The sequence below is a fragment of the Cetorhinus maximus genome, chromosome 10 (genome assembly GCF_964194155.1).
Source record: "Cetorhinus maximus chromosome 10, sCetMax3.hap1.1, whole genome shotgun sequence".
Classification (NCBI taxonomy): domain Eukaryota; kingdom Metazoa; phylum Chordata; class Chondrichthyes; order Lamniformes; family Cetorhinidae; genus Cetorhinus; species Cetorhinus maximus.
The window spans coordinates 51,839,449-51,857,163 of NC_135888.1; the positions used below are offsets into that span (position 1 = coordinate 51,839,449).

General features: G+C 43.9%; 1 protein-coding gene across 2 annotated transcripts in view; it reads left to right on the forward strand.

Moving 5' to 3' along the window:
• The window catches only part of LOC144685694 (neutrophil cytosol factor 2-like), a 144,413-nt gene that overhangs the window by 64,854 nt on the left and 61,844 nt on the right, over window positions 1-17,715 (forward strand). Inside the window, exon 4 of one of the 2 annotated variants that reach the window (XM_078550489.1) lies at window positions 16,973-17,107. The exons of the other annotated variant lie outside the window; for it this stretch is intronic. Coding sequence (XP_078406615.1) covers window positions 16,973-17,107 — 135 coding nt within the window. The remainder of the gene's footprint in view (window positions 1-16,972; window positions 17,108-17,715) is intronic. 2 annotated transcript variants of the gene reach the window in all.

A 17,715-nucleotide genomic window follows, 5' to 3' on the forward strand; every position in this document is an offset into this window, starting at 1 on the left:
TCAGGTGCACATGTGTGTGATGAAGCAGGGGATATTCAGACTGGATGGCTAGCCATGCTGGTGCAAGGAACAAAAACAAAAATACCTGGAAAAACTCAGCAGGTCTGACAGCATCTGCGGAGAGGAATACAGTTAACGTTTCGAGTCCGTATGACTCTTCATCAGAACTAAGAAATATAGAAATGAGGTGGAATATAAGCTGGTTGAAGGGGGGTGGGACAGGTAGAGCTGGATAGAGGGCCAGTGATAGGTGGAGGCAAAGAAGAGATTACCAAAGATGTCATAGACAAAAGGACAAAGGGGTGTCGACGGTGGTGATATTAGCTGTGGAATGTGGTAATGATGACATTAAGGGTAGAAAGCAGGATGAGCAAGTGATAGATAGCCCTAGTGGGGGTGGGGTGGGGGCAAGGGATCAAAATAGGCTGAAAGGTAGAGATAAAACAATGGATGGAAATACATTTAAAAATAATGGAAATAGGTGGGAAAGGAAAAATATATATAAAATATATATATATATATATGTGAAAAATTATAAATTATTGGAAAAAGGGGGATCGGAAAGGGGGTGGGGATGGAGGAGAGAGTTCATGATCTAAAGTTGCTGAACTCAATGTTAAGTCCGGAAGGCTATAAAGTGCCTAATCGGAAGATGAGGTGCTGTTCCTCCAGTTTGCGTTGAGCTTCACTGGAACATTGCAGCAGGCCAAGGATGGACATGTGGGCATGAGAGCAGGATTGGGTGTGTTGAAATAGCAAGCGACAGGGAGATCTGGGTCATGTTTGCGGACAGACTGAAGGTATTCCCCAAACCGGTCACCCAGTCTGCATTTGGTCTCTCCAATGTAGAGGAGACCACATTGGGAGCAGTGAATGCAGTAGACTAAATTGAGGGAAGTGCAAGTGAAGTGCTGCTTCACTTGAAAGGAGTGATTGGGCCCTTGGACGGTAAGGAGGGGGGAAGTAAAGGTGCAGGTGTTGCACCTTCTGCGGTTGCATGGGAAGGTGCCGTGGGAGGGGGTTGAGGTGTAGAGGGTGATGGAGGAGTGGACCAGGGTGTCCCGGAGGGAACGATCCCTGCAGAATGCCGCCGGGGGGGGTGAAGGGAAGAAGTGTTTGGTGGTGGCATCAGCCTGGAGTTAGCGGAAATGGCGGAGGATGATCCTTTGAATGCGGAGGCTAGTGGGGTGATAAGTGAGGACAAGGGGGACCCTATCATGGTTCTGGGAGGGAGAGGAAGGTGTGAGGGCGGATGCGCGGGAGATGGGCCAGACACGGTTGAGGGCCCTGTCAACCACCGTGGGTGGAAAACCTCGGTTACGGAAGGAGGAAGACATGTCAGAGGAATTGTTTTTGAAAGTGGCATCATCAGAACAGATGTGACAGAGGCGAAGGAGCTGAGAGAATGGGATGGAGTCCTTACAGGAAGCAGGGTGTGAGGAGCTGTAGTCGAGGTAGCTGTGGGAGTCGGTAGGCTTGTAATGAATATTAGTGGACAGTCTATCACCAGAAATTGAGACAGAGAGGTCAAGGAAGGAAAGGGAAGGGAAGTGTCAGAGATGGACCATGTGAAAATGATTGAGGGGTGGAAATTAGAAGCAAAATTAATACATTTTTCCAGGTCCAGACGAGAGCTTGAAGCAGCACCGAAGCAGTCATCAATGTACCGGAGAAAGAGTTGTGGGAGGGGGCCTGAGTAGGACTAGAACAAGGAATGTTCCACATACCCCATAAAGAGACAGGCATAACTGGGGCCCATGCGGGTACCCATAGCCACACCTTGTATTTGGAGGAAGTGAGACGAGTTTAAGGAGAAATTATTCAGTGAGAGAGCAAGTTCAGCCAGACGGAGGAGAGTAGTGGTGGATGAGGATTGTTCGGGCCTCTGTTCGAGGAAGAAGCAGAGAGCCCTCAGACCATCCCGGTGGGGATGGAGGTGTAGAGGGATTGGACGTCCATGATGAAGAGGAGGCGGTTGGGGCCAGGGAATTGGAAATTGTTGATATGATGTAGGGTGTCAGAGGAATCACGGATGTAGGTGGGAAGAGACTGGACAAGGGGAGAGAGAAGGGAGTCAAGATAGCAAGAAATGAGTTCCGTGGGGCAGGAGCAGGCTGACACGATCGGTCTTCTGGGACAGTCCTGTTTGTGGATTTTGGGTAGGAGGTAGAAGTGGGCCATCTGAGGTTGGGAGACTATGAGGTTGGAAGCTGTGGAGGGAAGATCTCCAGAGGAGATGAGGTCAGTGACAGTCTTAGGAACAATGGCTTGATGTTCAGTGGTGGGGTCATGGTCCAGGGGGAGGTAGGAGGAAGTGTCTGCGAGTTGACGCTCAGCCTCTGTGAGGTAGAAGTCAGTGCACCAGACAACAACAGCACCACCCTTGTCAGCAGGTTTGATGACAATGTAAGGGTTGGACCTGAGAGAATGGAGTGTAGCAAGTTCAGAAAGAGACAGGTTAGAGTGGGTGAGAGGAGCAGAGAAATTGAGACGACTGATGTCATGCCGACAGTTCTGAATGAAAAGATCAAGAGCAGGTAAGAATCCAGAGGGAGGGGTCCAAGTGGAGGGAGAATATTGGAGGCGGGTAAAAGGATCCATTGAACAGGGAGAGGACTCCTGCCCAAAGAAGTGAGCACGGAGACGAAGGCAGCGGAAGAAGAGTTCAGCATCGTGCGGAGCCCGAAATTCATTGAGATGAGGGCGTAAGGGTATGAAACTGAGTCCTTTGCTGAGCACTGAACATTCAGCATCAGAGAAGGGGGATGGTGAATACACGGCCGGGGCTGGGATTGGAAGACGGAATGGGGACAGAGGGACGGACAGGTGTGGAGGGTCCTGGATGGGCGTTGGTGTCGATGAGTTGTTGGAGCTTGGGATGGAAATACATTTTAAAATAATGGAAATAGGTGGGAAAAGAAAAATATATATAAAAAAATATATATATGTAAAAAATTATAAATTATTGGAAAAGGGGGGATCAGAAAGGGGGTGGGGATGGAGGAGAGAGTTCACGATCTAAAGTTGCTGAACTCAATATTAAGTTCGGAAGGCTGTAAAGTGCCTAGTCGGAAGATGAGGTGCTGTTCCTCCAGTTTGCGTTGAGCTTCACTGGAACATTGCAGCAGGCCAAGGACGGACATGTGGACATGAGAGCGAGGTGGTGTGTTGAAATGGCAAGCGACAGGTGAATGGAAGCCTTGTTGAGCCTGACACAATGTTATCATTGTATAAACGGTGAACAGTGGAATCTGAGCATGTGTGGTCCTCACAGTTAGGCACGTTGCGGCTTGCAAAATCTGATGGGATATTCACAGATTCAGCTAGGTGTCTGACAGAGGCATGGTATGACTGACCCTGGAAAGGTATGTCGTGACACATAGCCTGGCAGAAAATTCTCCCCTGCACAGTTTGACCAAAGCTAGCACACCACATTTACTGTCTGTGAGGACACAAGGATGGTGCTTGGATTGCACAATATATGGGCTGAAGTGTTTGATAGAAGCTTGGTGGACAGACCTTCAATCTCATACGGCAACCCGGTAATTTGACAACCATGCAGTTAGGTACTGAAGAAGCCAACACCATCTGTGACAATCCAGAGTTGATTGTCTGGCCGGGAAAGGGGAACGGTTTTAGCAGATGAAAGAGCAGATTGCACCATCTGGAAGGTTTTGTGAGGATTATATGCCCACTCAATCCTTTCATTGGACTGACATCTGGCAGTAACACCATCCAAGGGGATTGTGAATGAGGCACACTTTATGAAGCATCTTGTAGGCACCAATGAAAGATCCCGTGCCAAAAACCACATTCAGTGGAAAGCAGATAGAGAGAATGGTCAAGTGATGCAGGCTAGCTTACAAGGTGTGTTGGGATCAAATCCATCCCATAGCTGTTGTGTAAGGGCAGATGAATCTTAGGGGCAGATAGGTGGAGATCACAGTGTGACACAGCATATAGAACACATTGCCAGTTGTGAAGAAGTTCTTCAGGACTTTTACCACCACAGTAGATGTTGTCTGTAAGCTTGATGGGGTATGCCCTCAACTAGAAGACACAGCATGTTAATTCCTGAAGGGCAATTTCAGATTCAGTCATGCCCATGGAAGATCAAGTGTACATGCGAGTACCTTTGTAGGGTGTGACCATTTCACAGTACTTCATGGAGAATTGTGCTAATTGAATCTGATAAAAGGCATTGGTCAGATTTGTTGCAAAATGTGTTTCCATGGGTAATCTTGCATAAGGTTGAATGAAGGCTGTGACTTACTATAGTGCCCAACATCGGCAAATGATATGTTTTTGGCCTACTAGGGGAGGCGACCCTTTCATTTTGGAGGTTGTATGAATCCCATGTTGACATTAGCTTTGAAGGGTCCAGCCTTGCCATTGTAATTGGGGAATGTTGGATCAAACTTTTGAAGGAGCGTGTGGAACTGAGAATGCGTGTGCTGAGGCAGGGTGTGATCAGGATCCACAAGAGCAGACTCTGAAAACAGCTGATGGGGCATACGTTTGGTAAAATGCTGTGTCATGTCGTCCTGAGAAGGCTGAAAACCTTGGTTGCTAGGGATGAAGACAGATGAAATCTGAGCAAATTGTTTATTGTGAAACAGGACTTGTGATTCAAGGGAGAGGCTCATGATGCGAATCTTGTTGCAACATTAGTCAAATTATGTGTTGGAGGCCAAATGTTGGGTGACTTGTTACACTTTGGTCCTAAAGGAAGAGAAGATTGGTCAAAAGAAAATGTCGTGAGGTCTGCACTATCATCTGGTAGGTTCATCGCGATGAAATCCCCTGGCCAGATTGTTGTTGACCTTGAGCGTGTGTGAAGGATACGGGCTCATCTTACTCTGCATGGGCTAGAGAAAGCAAGGGAAACATCCATAAACATCGGTAGGTGGAGTCACCTACTAGCACTAGGAGTTTGGACGGTCGAATTGACACATTATTTGTTTCCATGAACGGAGTACCTCAACTTAAAGGTTCTCCATGACCAGCCTTTTAAAGGTAAGGTTGTGATGATCTCTGGACAGAGAGAAGTCACCAACCACATGTGAAGGTGTTGAACCTTTAGCCTGTTGAGCAGATTGGGATAAACTCTTGACTGGGATACCAAGTCTCATAGCTGTGGAAACATAGATCACGTTGCCTGTGGCTCCATATCAATTGTCACTCGAATAGCATTGTGCTTGTAGAATGTGTCTGAATGATGCATTTGTACACAGTGCAGCTGCTTCCAACAAAACATCAGCAGGTTCCTTATTGTCTTCCTATAAACAGGCTTTTGAGGTGGCATCAATATCGTCCAGGATAGTAGCTATCTTACAAGCTTTACAGAATCAAATCACAGAAGTGTTATAATGCAGAAGTTTACCATTCTGTGCATTGTGTCTGCATTGGCTCTCCATATATTGGCGGCCTTGATCTGGCAGAAAATCACACTTGTTGAGGAAATGTTTGTCTGGTCAACACGCTTGTTTATGTAATGGACATGACACCTGTGTGTAAGGAAAGAGGTTACAGGGTCTGTTCTTGTTAGGTGAGACCTTTAACTTTTAAAAAGAGATTTGTACTTCCTGTTGATAGCTAAAAGAAAGACACAACAAGATTTCATGTTTTAAAATTTTTACTGTAACATGACGAAAAACACAATGACTAAACACTATTTTCTCTTTGTAGGCAACTTATACTTTAATTTACAGGGAAGAATGTTCCCCTTTTATAGTTATCACACATCACAGCCCCCACAGAATTACAGTCCTTACAGCAAACAGTCCACATTGTTTCCCAGTTTCCGGTGGGGTTCTGTATCACTGTTTTTCCAAGTAGTAACTTTGAGTAACTACCTCCATGCACTTTCCTCAAGAGTTTCATAACCCACCACCAGCAGAAAAGCCTGTTCCAATGATTCTTCTTCTCTTGGCCATGGCAAGGACAAATCTCCTGGAATTCGTAGAAGGCTGCAGGATGCGCCTCTTTGACTGGAGGCCGTCTTCCTCCTGCATCTGGTTGTGGTAGCTCGCAAAGCTAAGCAGCCTCTTTTCTCTGCTGACCATACAGAACATCTGCCAGTCTGTGATATTCATTGATTTGTAGGGACATCTGTAACCTGATCTCAAAAAATACTTCCTCTGCCCTCTTCCCCATGAAACACATTAAGCTTGCATCCAGGTAGAATGCTGACTCCATTCTTGACCCCAGCTCCCATTCATCTTAGAAGTAAATGGACAGTTTTCAGCACAAATGTTTACATCCCGGGGCCTTCAACACCTCTCTGGGACTTTGGAAAACTCAGCATCTACTCATTGCAAACTCAGAGACTGCTGCCATTGTCTCCAAGTATAAATACCTTGCACCTTCTTTTTCACTAGACATGTTAGGCTAGGATGAATGAGTTTTAGCCGACGTAAGACTGCTGTGTTCTCCAGTGAGGGTGACAGCTCTTCATCCTCCTCAAGAGGTAGATCTTAATGACTGTACCCACCTTTCAGCAAAAGGTTATTCTCAGGCCCAATAAGGTTACCTTTTTTGAGCGGTGAGTCCTGGAGACATCCTGTCACCTTTGGTCAGTCTTGGTTCTCTTCTTCCAGGTGAAACAGTCAATGAAGAGGGAGGTAAAGTTTGGATCAAGTGTCAAAATGTAGATTAGGTTCTGACACCAATGATCAAATGAATTGACTGTCTTAATCTTCCTTGAGCAAGCCTGCTTTGGTGCCCGATGTGTAGCTGCCTTAGTTTCTGTTGTTACTGTACCGTAATATTGTGGACTAAGTGGAACTCAATATCTGCGTATATGTTTCGCATAAACTCACCAATTTCCTTTGAGAGGCATGAAAACATTCCGACGCTGCCTCCATGCCACTGGCCTGTGTTTACCTTCAGACTGGCACATAAACTGGATCACAATATAAACAGCGTTTAGGTGAAAACATTGAGCTTTAATGCAACCACAAATTCGACCCGTACAATAGGCAGTACAAAATGGCCATGCCCACATAGGAACGGGTTCCCAGCCACGAAAGGGCGATAACGTACACTGGTGCTGGTATTGTTGCTTCCTACAAGGAGTAAAATCAGGAGTCAAGTATTTTATGAACTGATAGTCTGTTGTGAGATACCTGTACTGTTGAGTAAATCTTCAATGAAATGACACAAATGAGACTTGACATGGAGTATGACAAGGCAATTATTTTTAGAAAGTCAGTGGATTGGCAGTTTGCCTGATAAGGGCATCGTTGTATCCCCTTAACAAAATCTGACATTTTAGGCAAGTATTCATGGCATCAGGTGTAAAGATCAGAGAGGAAAAAAAAGCAAATTGTCTTAAAATAGACAATTTTCTTTCCCTGTTTGTGAATGTGACTGAACAAGAGCGCTAAGAGATGGGTGAGTGAGGGAATCTTAATCTCCTTCTAAAATTCAAATTTTGTTCATAGTTAACATTTAACATCTGGCTGAAATTTGCTGTTTAAATTCTAAATTTCATCCAAGCTTAAGCAGGGATATGAAAGCTCTCCACTGGAGAGCAGTTGAAGTTGGTTAATTAAGGAAACTAGTTTAAATTGTTTTCTCTGTGCCTGGGGCTGAGCTAGTTTCAGAGCATATAAATACAGGCCTTTCAGTGTGACTTAGCACAGGAGTGCAATTTTGAACAAAAGTGCTGAGAATTGGGTGAGTTAGGGGAAGAGGGTAAGGAGGTGCTCCTTTGCTTTTTCTAACTTTTTCACCCCATAGGAATTAGTTCTTACTCTACTACCGGGAAATAAGTTTGGTGAGTATCTGGTAAGTGGTTAAGGTCTATTATATTCTTAAAGTTTAAAATAGTGTATGAACAGGTGGTAAAGTTAATAAAATATATAAGAAAGGAAAATAATTGAATAAAATAAGTCAGTCTAACCTCAGTGGTGGGGAACTTACTAGAAAGAATTCTGAGGGACAGAACTTGGAGAGACATGGATTAATCAGGGATAGTCAACATGGATTTGTTAAGGGAAGGTCATGTTTGACAAATTTGATCAAATTTTTTGAGGAGGTAACCAGGAGTATTGATGAGGGTAATGCATTTGAGGTGGTCTACATGGACTTCAGCAAGGCTTTTGATAAGGTCCCTCATGGCAGACTGATCAAAAAAGTAAGAGCCCATGGGATCCAAGGCAAAGTGGCACGTTGGATCCAAAATTGGCTGAGAGGCAGGAAGCAGAGGGTGATGGTAGAGGGATGTTTCTGTGACTGGAAGTCTGTTTTCAGTGGGGTTCCGCAGTGCTGGGGCCCTTGCTCTTGTGGTGTACATAAATGATTTGGACAAATGTAGGGGGTATGATCAAGCAGATGACATGAAAATTGGTAGGGTGGTAAATAGTGAGGAGGATAATCATAAACTGCAGGATGATATTAATGGACTGGTCAGGTGGGCAGAGCAGTGGCAAATGGAATTCAGCCCAGAAAAGTGTGAGGTAATACACTTGGGGAGGGCTAACAAGGCAAGGGATTACACAATGAATGGTAGGACCCTGGAAAGTGCTGAACGAAGAACAAAGAAAAGTACAGCACAGGAACAGGCCCTTCGACCCTCCAAGCCTGCGCCGATCATACTGCCTGTCAAACTAAAACATTTTGCACTTCCGGGGTCCGTATCCCTCTATTCCCATCTTATTCATGTATTTGTCAAGCTGCCTCTTAAACACCACTATCGTACCTGCTTCCACCACCTCCTCTGGCAGCGAATTCCAGACACTCACTACCCTCTGTGCAAAAAACTTGTCCCGCACATCTCCTCTAAAGTTTTCTCCTCTCACCTTAAATCTATGTCCCCTAGTAATTGACTCTTCCACCCTGGGAAAAAGCTTCTGACTATCTACTCTGGTCCATGCCACTCATAATTTTGTAAACTTCCATCAAGTCGCCCCTCAATCTCCATCGCTCTATTGAGAACAATCCGTGTTTCTCCAACCTCTCTTCATAGCTAATAACCTCCAGACCAGGCAGCATCCTGGTAAACCTCCTCTGCACCCTCTCCAACGCCTCCATATCCTTCTGGTAATGTGGCAACTAGAATTGCACGCAATATTCCAAGTGTGGCCTAACCAAGGTTCTATACAGCTGCAGCATGACTTCCCAGCTTTTATACTCAATACCCATGCTGATGAAGGCAAGCATGCCATATGCCTTCCTGACTACCTTATCCATCTGCGTTGCCACTTTCAGTGACCTGTGGACCTGAAGATTGGAGGGACCTTGGTGTACATATCCACAGATCCCTGAAGGTAGCAGGACAGGTAGATAAGGCAGTTAAGAAGGAATATGGGATACTTGCCTTTATTAGCCGAGGCATAGAATACAAGAGCAGGGAAGTTATGCTGGAACCGTATAAAATGCTGTTAGGCCACAACTGGAGTACTGCAAGCAGTTCTGGTCACCACATTATAGGAAGGATGTGATTGCACTGGAGAAGATGCAGAGGAGATTTACCAGGATGCCGCCTGGGCTGGAGAGTCTGAGCTATGAGGAAAGCTTGGATAGGCTGGGGTTATTTTCCTTGGAACAACGAAGGTTGAGAGGGCACCTGATAGAGCTGTATAAGATTATGAGGGGCATAGATAGGGTGGATAGAAACATAGAATCTAGGAGCAGGAGTAGGCCATTCGGCCCTTCGAGCCTGCTTCGCCATTCATTATGATCATGGCTGAACATCCAACTCAATAGCCTGCTCCCACTTTCTCCCCATGTCCTTTGATCCCTTTCACCCCAAGAGTTATATCTAACTCCTTCTTAAAAACATACAATGTTTTGGTCTCGACTACTTTCTGTGGTAACGAATTCTCTGGGTGAAGAAATTTCTCCTCATCTCAGTCCCAAATGGTCTACCCCATATCCTCAGACTGTGACTCCTGGTTCTAGACTCCCCCACCATCAGGAACATCCTTCCTGCATATACTCTGTCTAGTCCTGTTAGAATTTTATAGGTTTCTATGAGATCCCCCCTTATTCTTCAGAACTCCAGTGAATATAATCCTCAATCTCTCCTCATATGTCAGTCCTGCCATCCCAGGAATCAGTCGGATAAACCTTCGCTGCATTCCCTCTATAGCAGTACATCCTTCCTCAGATAAGGAGACCAAAACTGCACACAATATTCCAGGTGTGGTCTCATCAAGGCCCTGTACAATTGCAGCAAGATATCCTTGTTCCTGTACTCAAATCCTCTGGCTATGAAGGCCAACATACCATTTGCCTTCTTTACCGCCTGCTGCACTTGCATGCTTACCTTCAGCGACTGGTGTACAAGGACACCCAGGTCTCGATGCACGTTCCCCTCTCTCAATTAATAGCCATTCAGATAATAATCTGCCTTCCTGTTGTTGCTACCAAAATGATTAACCTCACATTTATCCACATTATATTGCATCTGCCATGCATTTGCCCACTCACTCAGCTTGTCCAAATCACACTGAAGCATCTCTGCATCCTCCTCACAGCTCACCCTCCCACCCAGCTTTGTGTCATCTGCAAAGGCACTTTTCCCATTATTAGAGGGGTCAATAACCAGGGGGCTTAGATGTAAGGTAAGAGGTAGAAGGCTAAGAGGGGAGTTGAGGAGAAATTTTTTCACCCAGAGGATGGTGGGATTCTAGAACTCACTGCCTGAAAGGGTGGTTGAGTCAGAAACTCTCATAACATTTAAGAAGTATTTAGATATTCACTTGCATTGCCATAGCCTCCAATGCTATTGGCCAAGTGCCGGAAAATGGGATTAATGTAGTCAGATCTTTATTGACTGGTGTGGACACGATGGGCTGAATGGCCTCCTTCTATGCTGTAGACATTTACGAGTCTGTAATTAAGTAGTTAATTAAAACACATTAAGGATGGCAAGACAGGTGATGTGTCATGGCTGTAGAATGTGGGAGCTCCTGAATGCCAGTGTGACCCAAGGCAAACATGTCTGCTGTAAGTGTTTGCAGCTTGAGGAGATTCAGCTCATTGAGCTGGAGGCTGAGCAGTGGACAATGTGACACATCAGGGAGGGGGAAAGTTACCTGGTCTTCTGATTTGATCAGTGTTCAGGGACAGGAGGGTGTGACTGTGAGTGAGGCAGGTAAGGGGACCTAGAGTGCAGGAGCCTCAGCCTTTGCCATTGTCCGATAGGTTTGAGGTTCTTTCTGCTTGTTTGCATGAGAGTAGAGGCTTCAGGGGATGAACTGACTGTCCACGGCACCATGGTACAGGAAGCCATTCAAGTGGGGGGAGCAAAAAGAAATGTTTTGGTAGTAGAGAGACAGTACAGTGGGGGGGATTGACACTGTTCGCTACAGCAAAGTGCAAAAGTCCAAATGGCTATGTTGCCTGCCTGGTGCCAGGGTTCAGGACAGCTGCTCAGGGCTGGAGAGGAACTTGGCAGTGGGAGGGGGAGGATCCAGTGGCCATGGTCCATGTAGGTACTAAGGCATAGGCAGGACAAGGAAAATGGTTCTTCATAGGCACCAAATTAAGAAGCAGAACCTTAAAGGCAATATTCTCTGGGTTATTACCTGAGCCACGTGCAAAGTGGCATAGGACAAATAAGATGAGAGAAATGAATGCTTGGCTCAAAGACTGGTGTGGCAGAAGTGGGTTTTGGTTTGTGGGGCACTGGCACCAGTACTGGGGAAAGTTGGGGCTGTGCCATGGGGCAGTCTACACCTGAACCATGCTGGGACCAGTGTTCTAGCGAGCTGCATAACTAGGGAGGTAGAGAAGATTTTGAACTAAGTAGTGGGGGCTAGGGATCAAATTTAGGAAGATGTGTTAAATCAAAGAGTAGAGACAAGGCAAGACAGAAAGGTATATGGGTAATGAGTAAAACAATCATGACATTACAGGGAGGAATAGAAAGTACGAATCTAACAGTAAATCAGCAGATAAGCCTAGAGGTTACAGAAATAATAAAAGGATAAAACTAAAGGCTCTGTATCTGAATGCATGTGGCATTCAAAACAAAACAGATGAATTGACAGCTCAAACAGAAATAAATAAGTACGATCTGATAGCCATTACAAGGACTTGGCTGCAGGATGACGTAGATTGGGACCTGAATATTGACATTTAGGAAGGACAGGAAGCCAGGAAAACATGGAGGGGTGGCTCTGTTAATTAATGATGGTATTAGCACATTAGAGAGAGATGACCTAAGGTCAGGAGACCAGGATGTAGAAGCGGTTTGGGTTGAGATGAGGAATGATAAAGGCAAGAAATCACTTGTGCGAGTGGTGTTCAAGTACCCACATGGTAGGATGGAGTATAAAGAAAGACATTATGGCAGCTTGCCAGAAAGGTATGGCAATAATCATGGTGCATAGACTGAAAAAAATCAGATGGGCAAAGGTAGTCTGGATGAGAAGTTCATCTTCTCATAAAAGCAAAATACTGCGGATGCTGGAAATCTGAAACAAAAATAGAAAATGCTGGAAAAACTCAGCAGGTCTGACAGCATCTGTGGAGAGAGAAAAACAAAGCCAACGTTTTGAGTCTGTATGACTCTTCTTCAGAGCTGAGAAGTTCGTAGAATGTTTTCAGGATAGTTTCTCAGAACATGCTCTGGAGCCAACCAGAGAGCAGACTACATGCCTGATATTGTGCAACGAGATATGATTAATTGATGACATAAAATTAAAACATAAAATGCAGGAAAGTTTCAGCAGATCTGACAGCATCTGTGGAGAGAGAAACAGAGTTAAAGTTTTGTCTGTATGACTCTTCTTCAGAGCTCATTGTGAAGGCACCCTAGGTAGCAGCGATCACAATATGATTGAATTTTACATGCAGTTTGAAGGAGAGAAGAGTGGGTCCAGGACTAGTATTTTCAACTTAAATAAGGGCAATTATGAGGGCATGAAAGCAGAGCTTGCTAAAGTGAACTGGCAAATGAGGTTAAAGGACAGGTCAATAGAGATGCAGTGGCAAACATTTAAGGGGATATTTCAGAATACACAGAATAGATATATTCCAATGAGAAAGAAAACTTCCAAGGGGAGGGCTCACCATACGTGGTTAACAAAAACTGTTAAAGACAGTATCCAACTTAAAGAAAAAGCATATAACTGCACAAAGATGGGGTGGCAGGTCAGAAGATTGGACAGAATATAAAAAACAGCAAAGAGTGACTTACAGATTAATAAGAAGGGAAGAGTATGAGTATGAGAGAAAGCTAGCTAGAAATATAAAGACATAGTAAGAGTTTCTGTAGATATTTAAAAAAGAAGAGTTAACAAAATGAGCATTGGTCTTATAGAAAGTGAGTCTGGAGAGTTAGTAATGGAAAATAAGGAGCTGGCAGATGGATTGAACAGATATTTTGCATTGGTCTTCACTATAGAGGATACAAATAACATCTCAGAAATAGCTGAAAATAAGAAAATGGAAGGAAGGGAGTAACTCAAGAAAATTAGAATCACCAGGGAAGTGGTACTGAGCAAATTGTTGGAGCTGACAAATCCGTGGCTCCTGATGGACTTCATCCTGGGATCTTAAAACAAATAGCTAGTGGGATATTTGATGCACTGGTTTTATTGGGGAAAATGTCAGATGCTATTATTAAGGATGTTGTAGCGGGGCACTTAGAACAAATTCAAAGTAATCATGCAGAGTCAATATGGTTTTGTGAGAGAGAAATCATATTTAACCGTGAAGGAGTCACGTGTGCTGTGGATAACAGTGGATGTACCACACTTAGATTTCCTGAAGGTATTTGAAAAGGTGCCACATCAAAGGTTATTGCGGAAAATAAAAGCTCATGGTGTTGGGGGTAACATATTGGTATAAGTAGAAGATTGGAAACAGAGAGTAGGCACAAATGGGTCATTTTCTGGTTGGCAAGATGTAATGAGTGGTGTGCCACAGGGATCTGGTACCCGGACAGGTACCTCAACATTTTGCAATTTATATAAATGACTTGGACGAAGGAACCGAAGGTATGGTTTGCTGATGAAAGAAAGTTAGGTAGGAAACTAGGTTTTGAAGAAGACATAAGGAGACTACAAAAGGATATAGATGGATTAAGTGAGTGGGCAAAGATCTGGCAAATGGAGTATAATGTGGGCAAATGTGAAATTGTCTATTTTGGCAGGAAGAATAAAAAAAAAGCATATTATGTAAATGGTGAGAGATTACAGAGGGATCTGGGTAGCCTAGTGCATGAATTGCAGAAGGTTAGTATGCAGGTACAGCAAGTAACTAGGAAAGTTAATAGAATGTTATCATTTATTGCGAGGGGAATTAAATACAAAAGTAGGTGTGTGTGCTTCAGTTGTACAGGGCATTGGTGAGACCACATCTGGAGTTTTGTGTACAGTATTGGTCTCCTTATTTAAGGAAGGATGGAAATGCACTGGAAGCAGTTCAGAAAAGGTTGACTTGGCCAATACCTGGATGGGAGTATTGCCTGATGAGGAAAGGTTGGACAGGCTAGCCTTGTATCCGCTGGAGTTTAGACAAGTAAGAGGCAACTTGATTGAAATATATAAAATGCTGAGGGTTCTAGAATCTAGAACTAGGGGCCACTAGGGGAACTGGGGGTCACTGTTTAAAAATAAGGGGTCTCCCATTAAAAACAGAGACAACGAGAATTTTTTTTTCTCTGAGGGTTGTGAGTCTTTGGAACTCTCTTCCTCAAAAGGTGGTGGAATTTAAAGGCACAGTTAAAGTTTTAAAGGCACAGCTAGATAGATTCTTAATAAGCAAGGGGGTGAAAGATTATCGGGCATGGGTGGGTATGTGGAGTTGAGGTTATAATCAGATCAGCCATGATCTTATTGAATGGTGAGCAGGCTTTAGGGGCCAAATAGCCTACTCCTGCTCCTATTTCTTATGTTTTTATGGATAGGGAGCAGACTTTGGAAACCAATAAAGTTTCTCTCTGATAATGGAGAGGGATAACTTATATGTAATGGTTATGAATACTGCAGCTGAACGTCCTTTCAGCAGTAGACTCTGAGAGGAATCATGTTGTGATCGATGAAATGCTGCATATAAATTTTAGCTGATCAACCAGATTGTAAGTTGACAAGGGCCTCGGTTTAGGTGGTTCATGCAAAGAATTCACTCCAGATAGTTGCTATCAATTAGTCTATGGGCGAAATCTCAAACTGCCTCTGTGCTGTGTGATAGGAAATATGACCCCATGAATCTGCTCTGCTATTCAACACAATCATGATTAAGGTAAGAGCACATGGAATAAAGGATGTTCCAAAATAGAAAACAGAAAGTAGGAGTTAACGGTCAGTCTATGGATACATTTTAGAACTGGATACATTGCTTGACATTATGTTAACATTATTCCTCACAGTGATCTGATTTTAACTTTTATTTCTTATTTCTTTTATGTGTTACCTTCACCAGATACCCCGCCCCCACTTACAAGTTTAAAGTTCCATTGACAATGCTATTTTTCTTTTCCTCGTTTCCCCGAGGGAATTGTTTCCATCCTGGTACACGTGGAGCCTAGCCCAGTGATACAGTTCCTTCTTGTCCCAGAACTGGAGCCACTGCACCATGAAATGAACCGTAGCGCTGCACCAATCTGTCAGCCAGTAAAGCATCTTTAACGTTGAATAGCACCACAAGTTTCACAGGAGTATTATCTGACAAAGTTTGACATGGACAACAGAGTTTTGGATGAATTCAAATTTATGAAGGGTGGAATGTGAGAGACTAGCCAGGAGTGCATTGAAATAGCCAAGTCCAGAGGTTACAAAGTCATGAATGAGGATTTCAGCAGCAGATGAACTGAGGCGGAGGTGAATTTGGGCAATGTTGTGGAGGTGGAAATAGTGATGGTGCAGATATGTAGTCAGAAGCTTATCTAAGGACCAAAGACTGTGAAATGGTCTGGTTCAGCCTCACATGGTAACCAGAGAGAGGATTGAAGTTGGTGGTAAGGGAATAGCTTTTGAAGACAATGGTTGCAGCGGATGCTTCCCAGTCTTCTAATAAACAAATCCTCTATGGCTACAATCTTTCTATTCTGCTCCTTTGTCACCACTCCTATCCACCTTAATGATCCCGCCCTCACCCCCTTGGAGTGCTTCATGCTCCACAATGCCATAATTAGCATTATAGTTATCTTTCCTGAAGTTTACATCTTTAACCTCACAGGTAGCAAGTACATTTTACCTACTGGAGAGAACCACCTTCTCTATCTCCCTTTGGTTCCCTCTACCCTGCTGGCTGACAATCACACTTTCCCTCCTGCATCCATGCTTTCATCTAAGGTCTGAGTGCATTCAGGGAAAACTATGCAGATATTGCTATCCCTCCCTTATGTGTTGGAGTATATCTAACTCACACTCCAACTCAATGACTCTGAACTGGAGTGTCACAAGGCAGATAAAGAAGAATGAGGAGATGCAATAAAAATATAATCTGTATAATTTTAAAGAGGATGTAGGAACAGAGACGTTAGGATACACCAGAATGTACTGTTTCTAGCGACAGGTCAGTAAGCAGTGCACACACATTTCAAATAATTGACAAAAGAACCAGAGAGGAGATGTGGTGAGTTTTTTTTACATAGCAAGTTGTTATGACATGGAATATGCACTGGAAGGGTGTTGGAAGCAGCTTCATTGGTGATTTTCAAGAGGAATTTGGAAATTATTTAAAGGGAAAATATTTTTCAGAGCTTTGGGGATAGAATAGGGAGTGGATTTAGTTGGATACTCTTTCAAAGAGCTGGCACAGGCACAATGGGCCTCCAGTATTTGACTGTACGTAATTCTAAGAAAGCCCACCATATAACGGCAAGTTGCTCTCATCAGTGACACTTCTCATTTCCTGCACTGAGGGTAACTCAGACTCTGTCATCAGTTTAACAAAATGCAGTAATTTTTTTCAAAAGCACACATAGTTTCAAGTAAGAATTGGATCTGAGTCATGTTATTGTCCAAATATTATCCCAGGAGAAGCTAACCTTTGTTCTATCATGCCCTAGGTTCTGTACAACTTAGCTGCGGTGTACAGCAGACTGGGCCAGTGGTTGGAGGCTCAGCAAAGCCTGGAGGATGCTGTGCAATCAAGGACCCAGGGCAGCAACACTGAGCTTGAAAGAGCGCTAGACATGGTGAAAGTGAGTTTACCCCAGTATTTCATTGTTAAATAAAAGCAAAACACTGCGGATGCTGGAAATCTGAAATAAAAACAGAAAATGCTGGAAAAACTCAGCAGGTCTGGCAGCATCTGTGGAGAGAGATAGAGAGTTAACGTTTCGAGTCCAATATCCAAAAAGAAACTCCAGGAACTGAAGTTTTGAAGAAGAGTTATATTGGACTCGAAAAGTTAACACTGTTTCTCTCTCTGCAGACGCTGCCAGACCTGCTGAGTTTTTCCAGCTTTTTTTGTTCTTACTTCATTGATTTCCAGAGATGAGCAGTGATGACTGTCAAAGTATTGTTACTTACATCGTTAAGGTTTAATGGCAATTACATTGTTAAACAGGTGATGGGTATTTGTGCACCTATAAATGGGACTAGCTGGGTGGGGTGGAGTAGTATTGACTGTGAACTAAATCAATAAACTCTCTCCAGCAAAGAAAGCTGCTATGTCTTAGTTTTAACTTCACTAACAGGCGTGGATCCAGTTAACAGCGATGACATTTTGATAATGCCTCCTTCAATGTGCAAGGTGACAGCGAGCTATTGGCACATTAACCAGTCTGGCAAACACTACTGGTGGCAT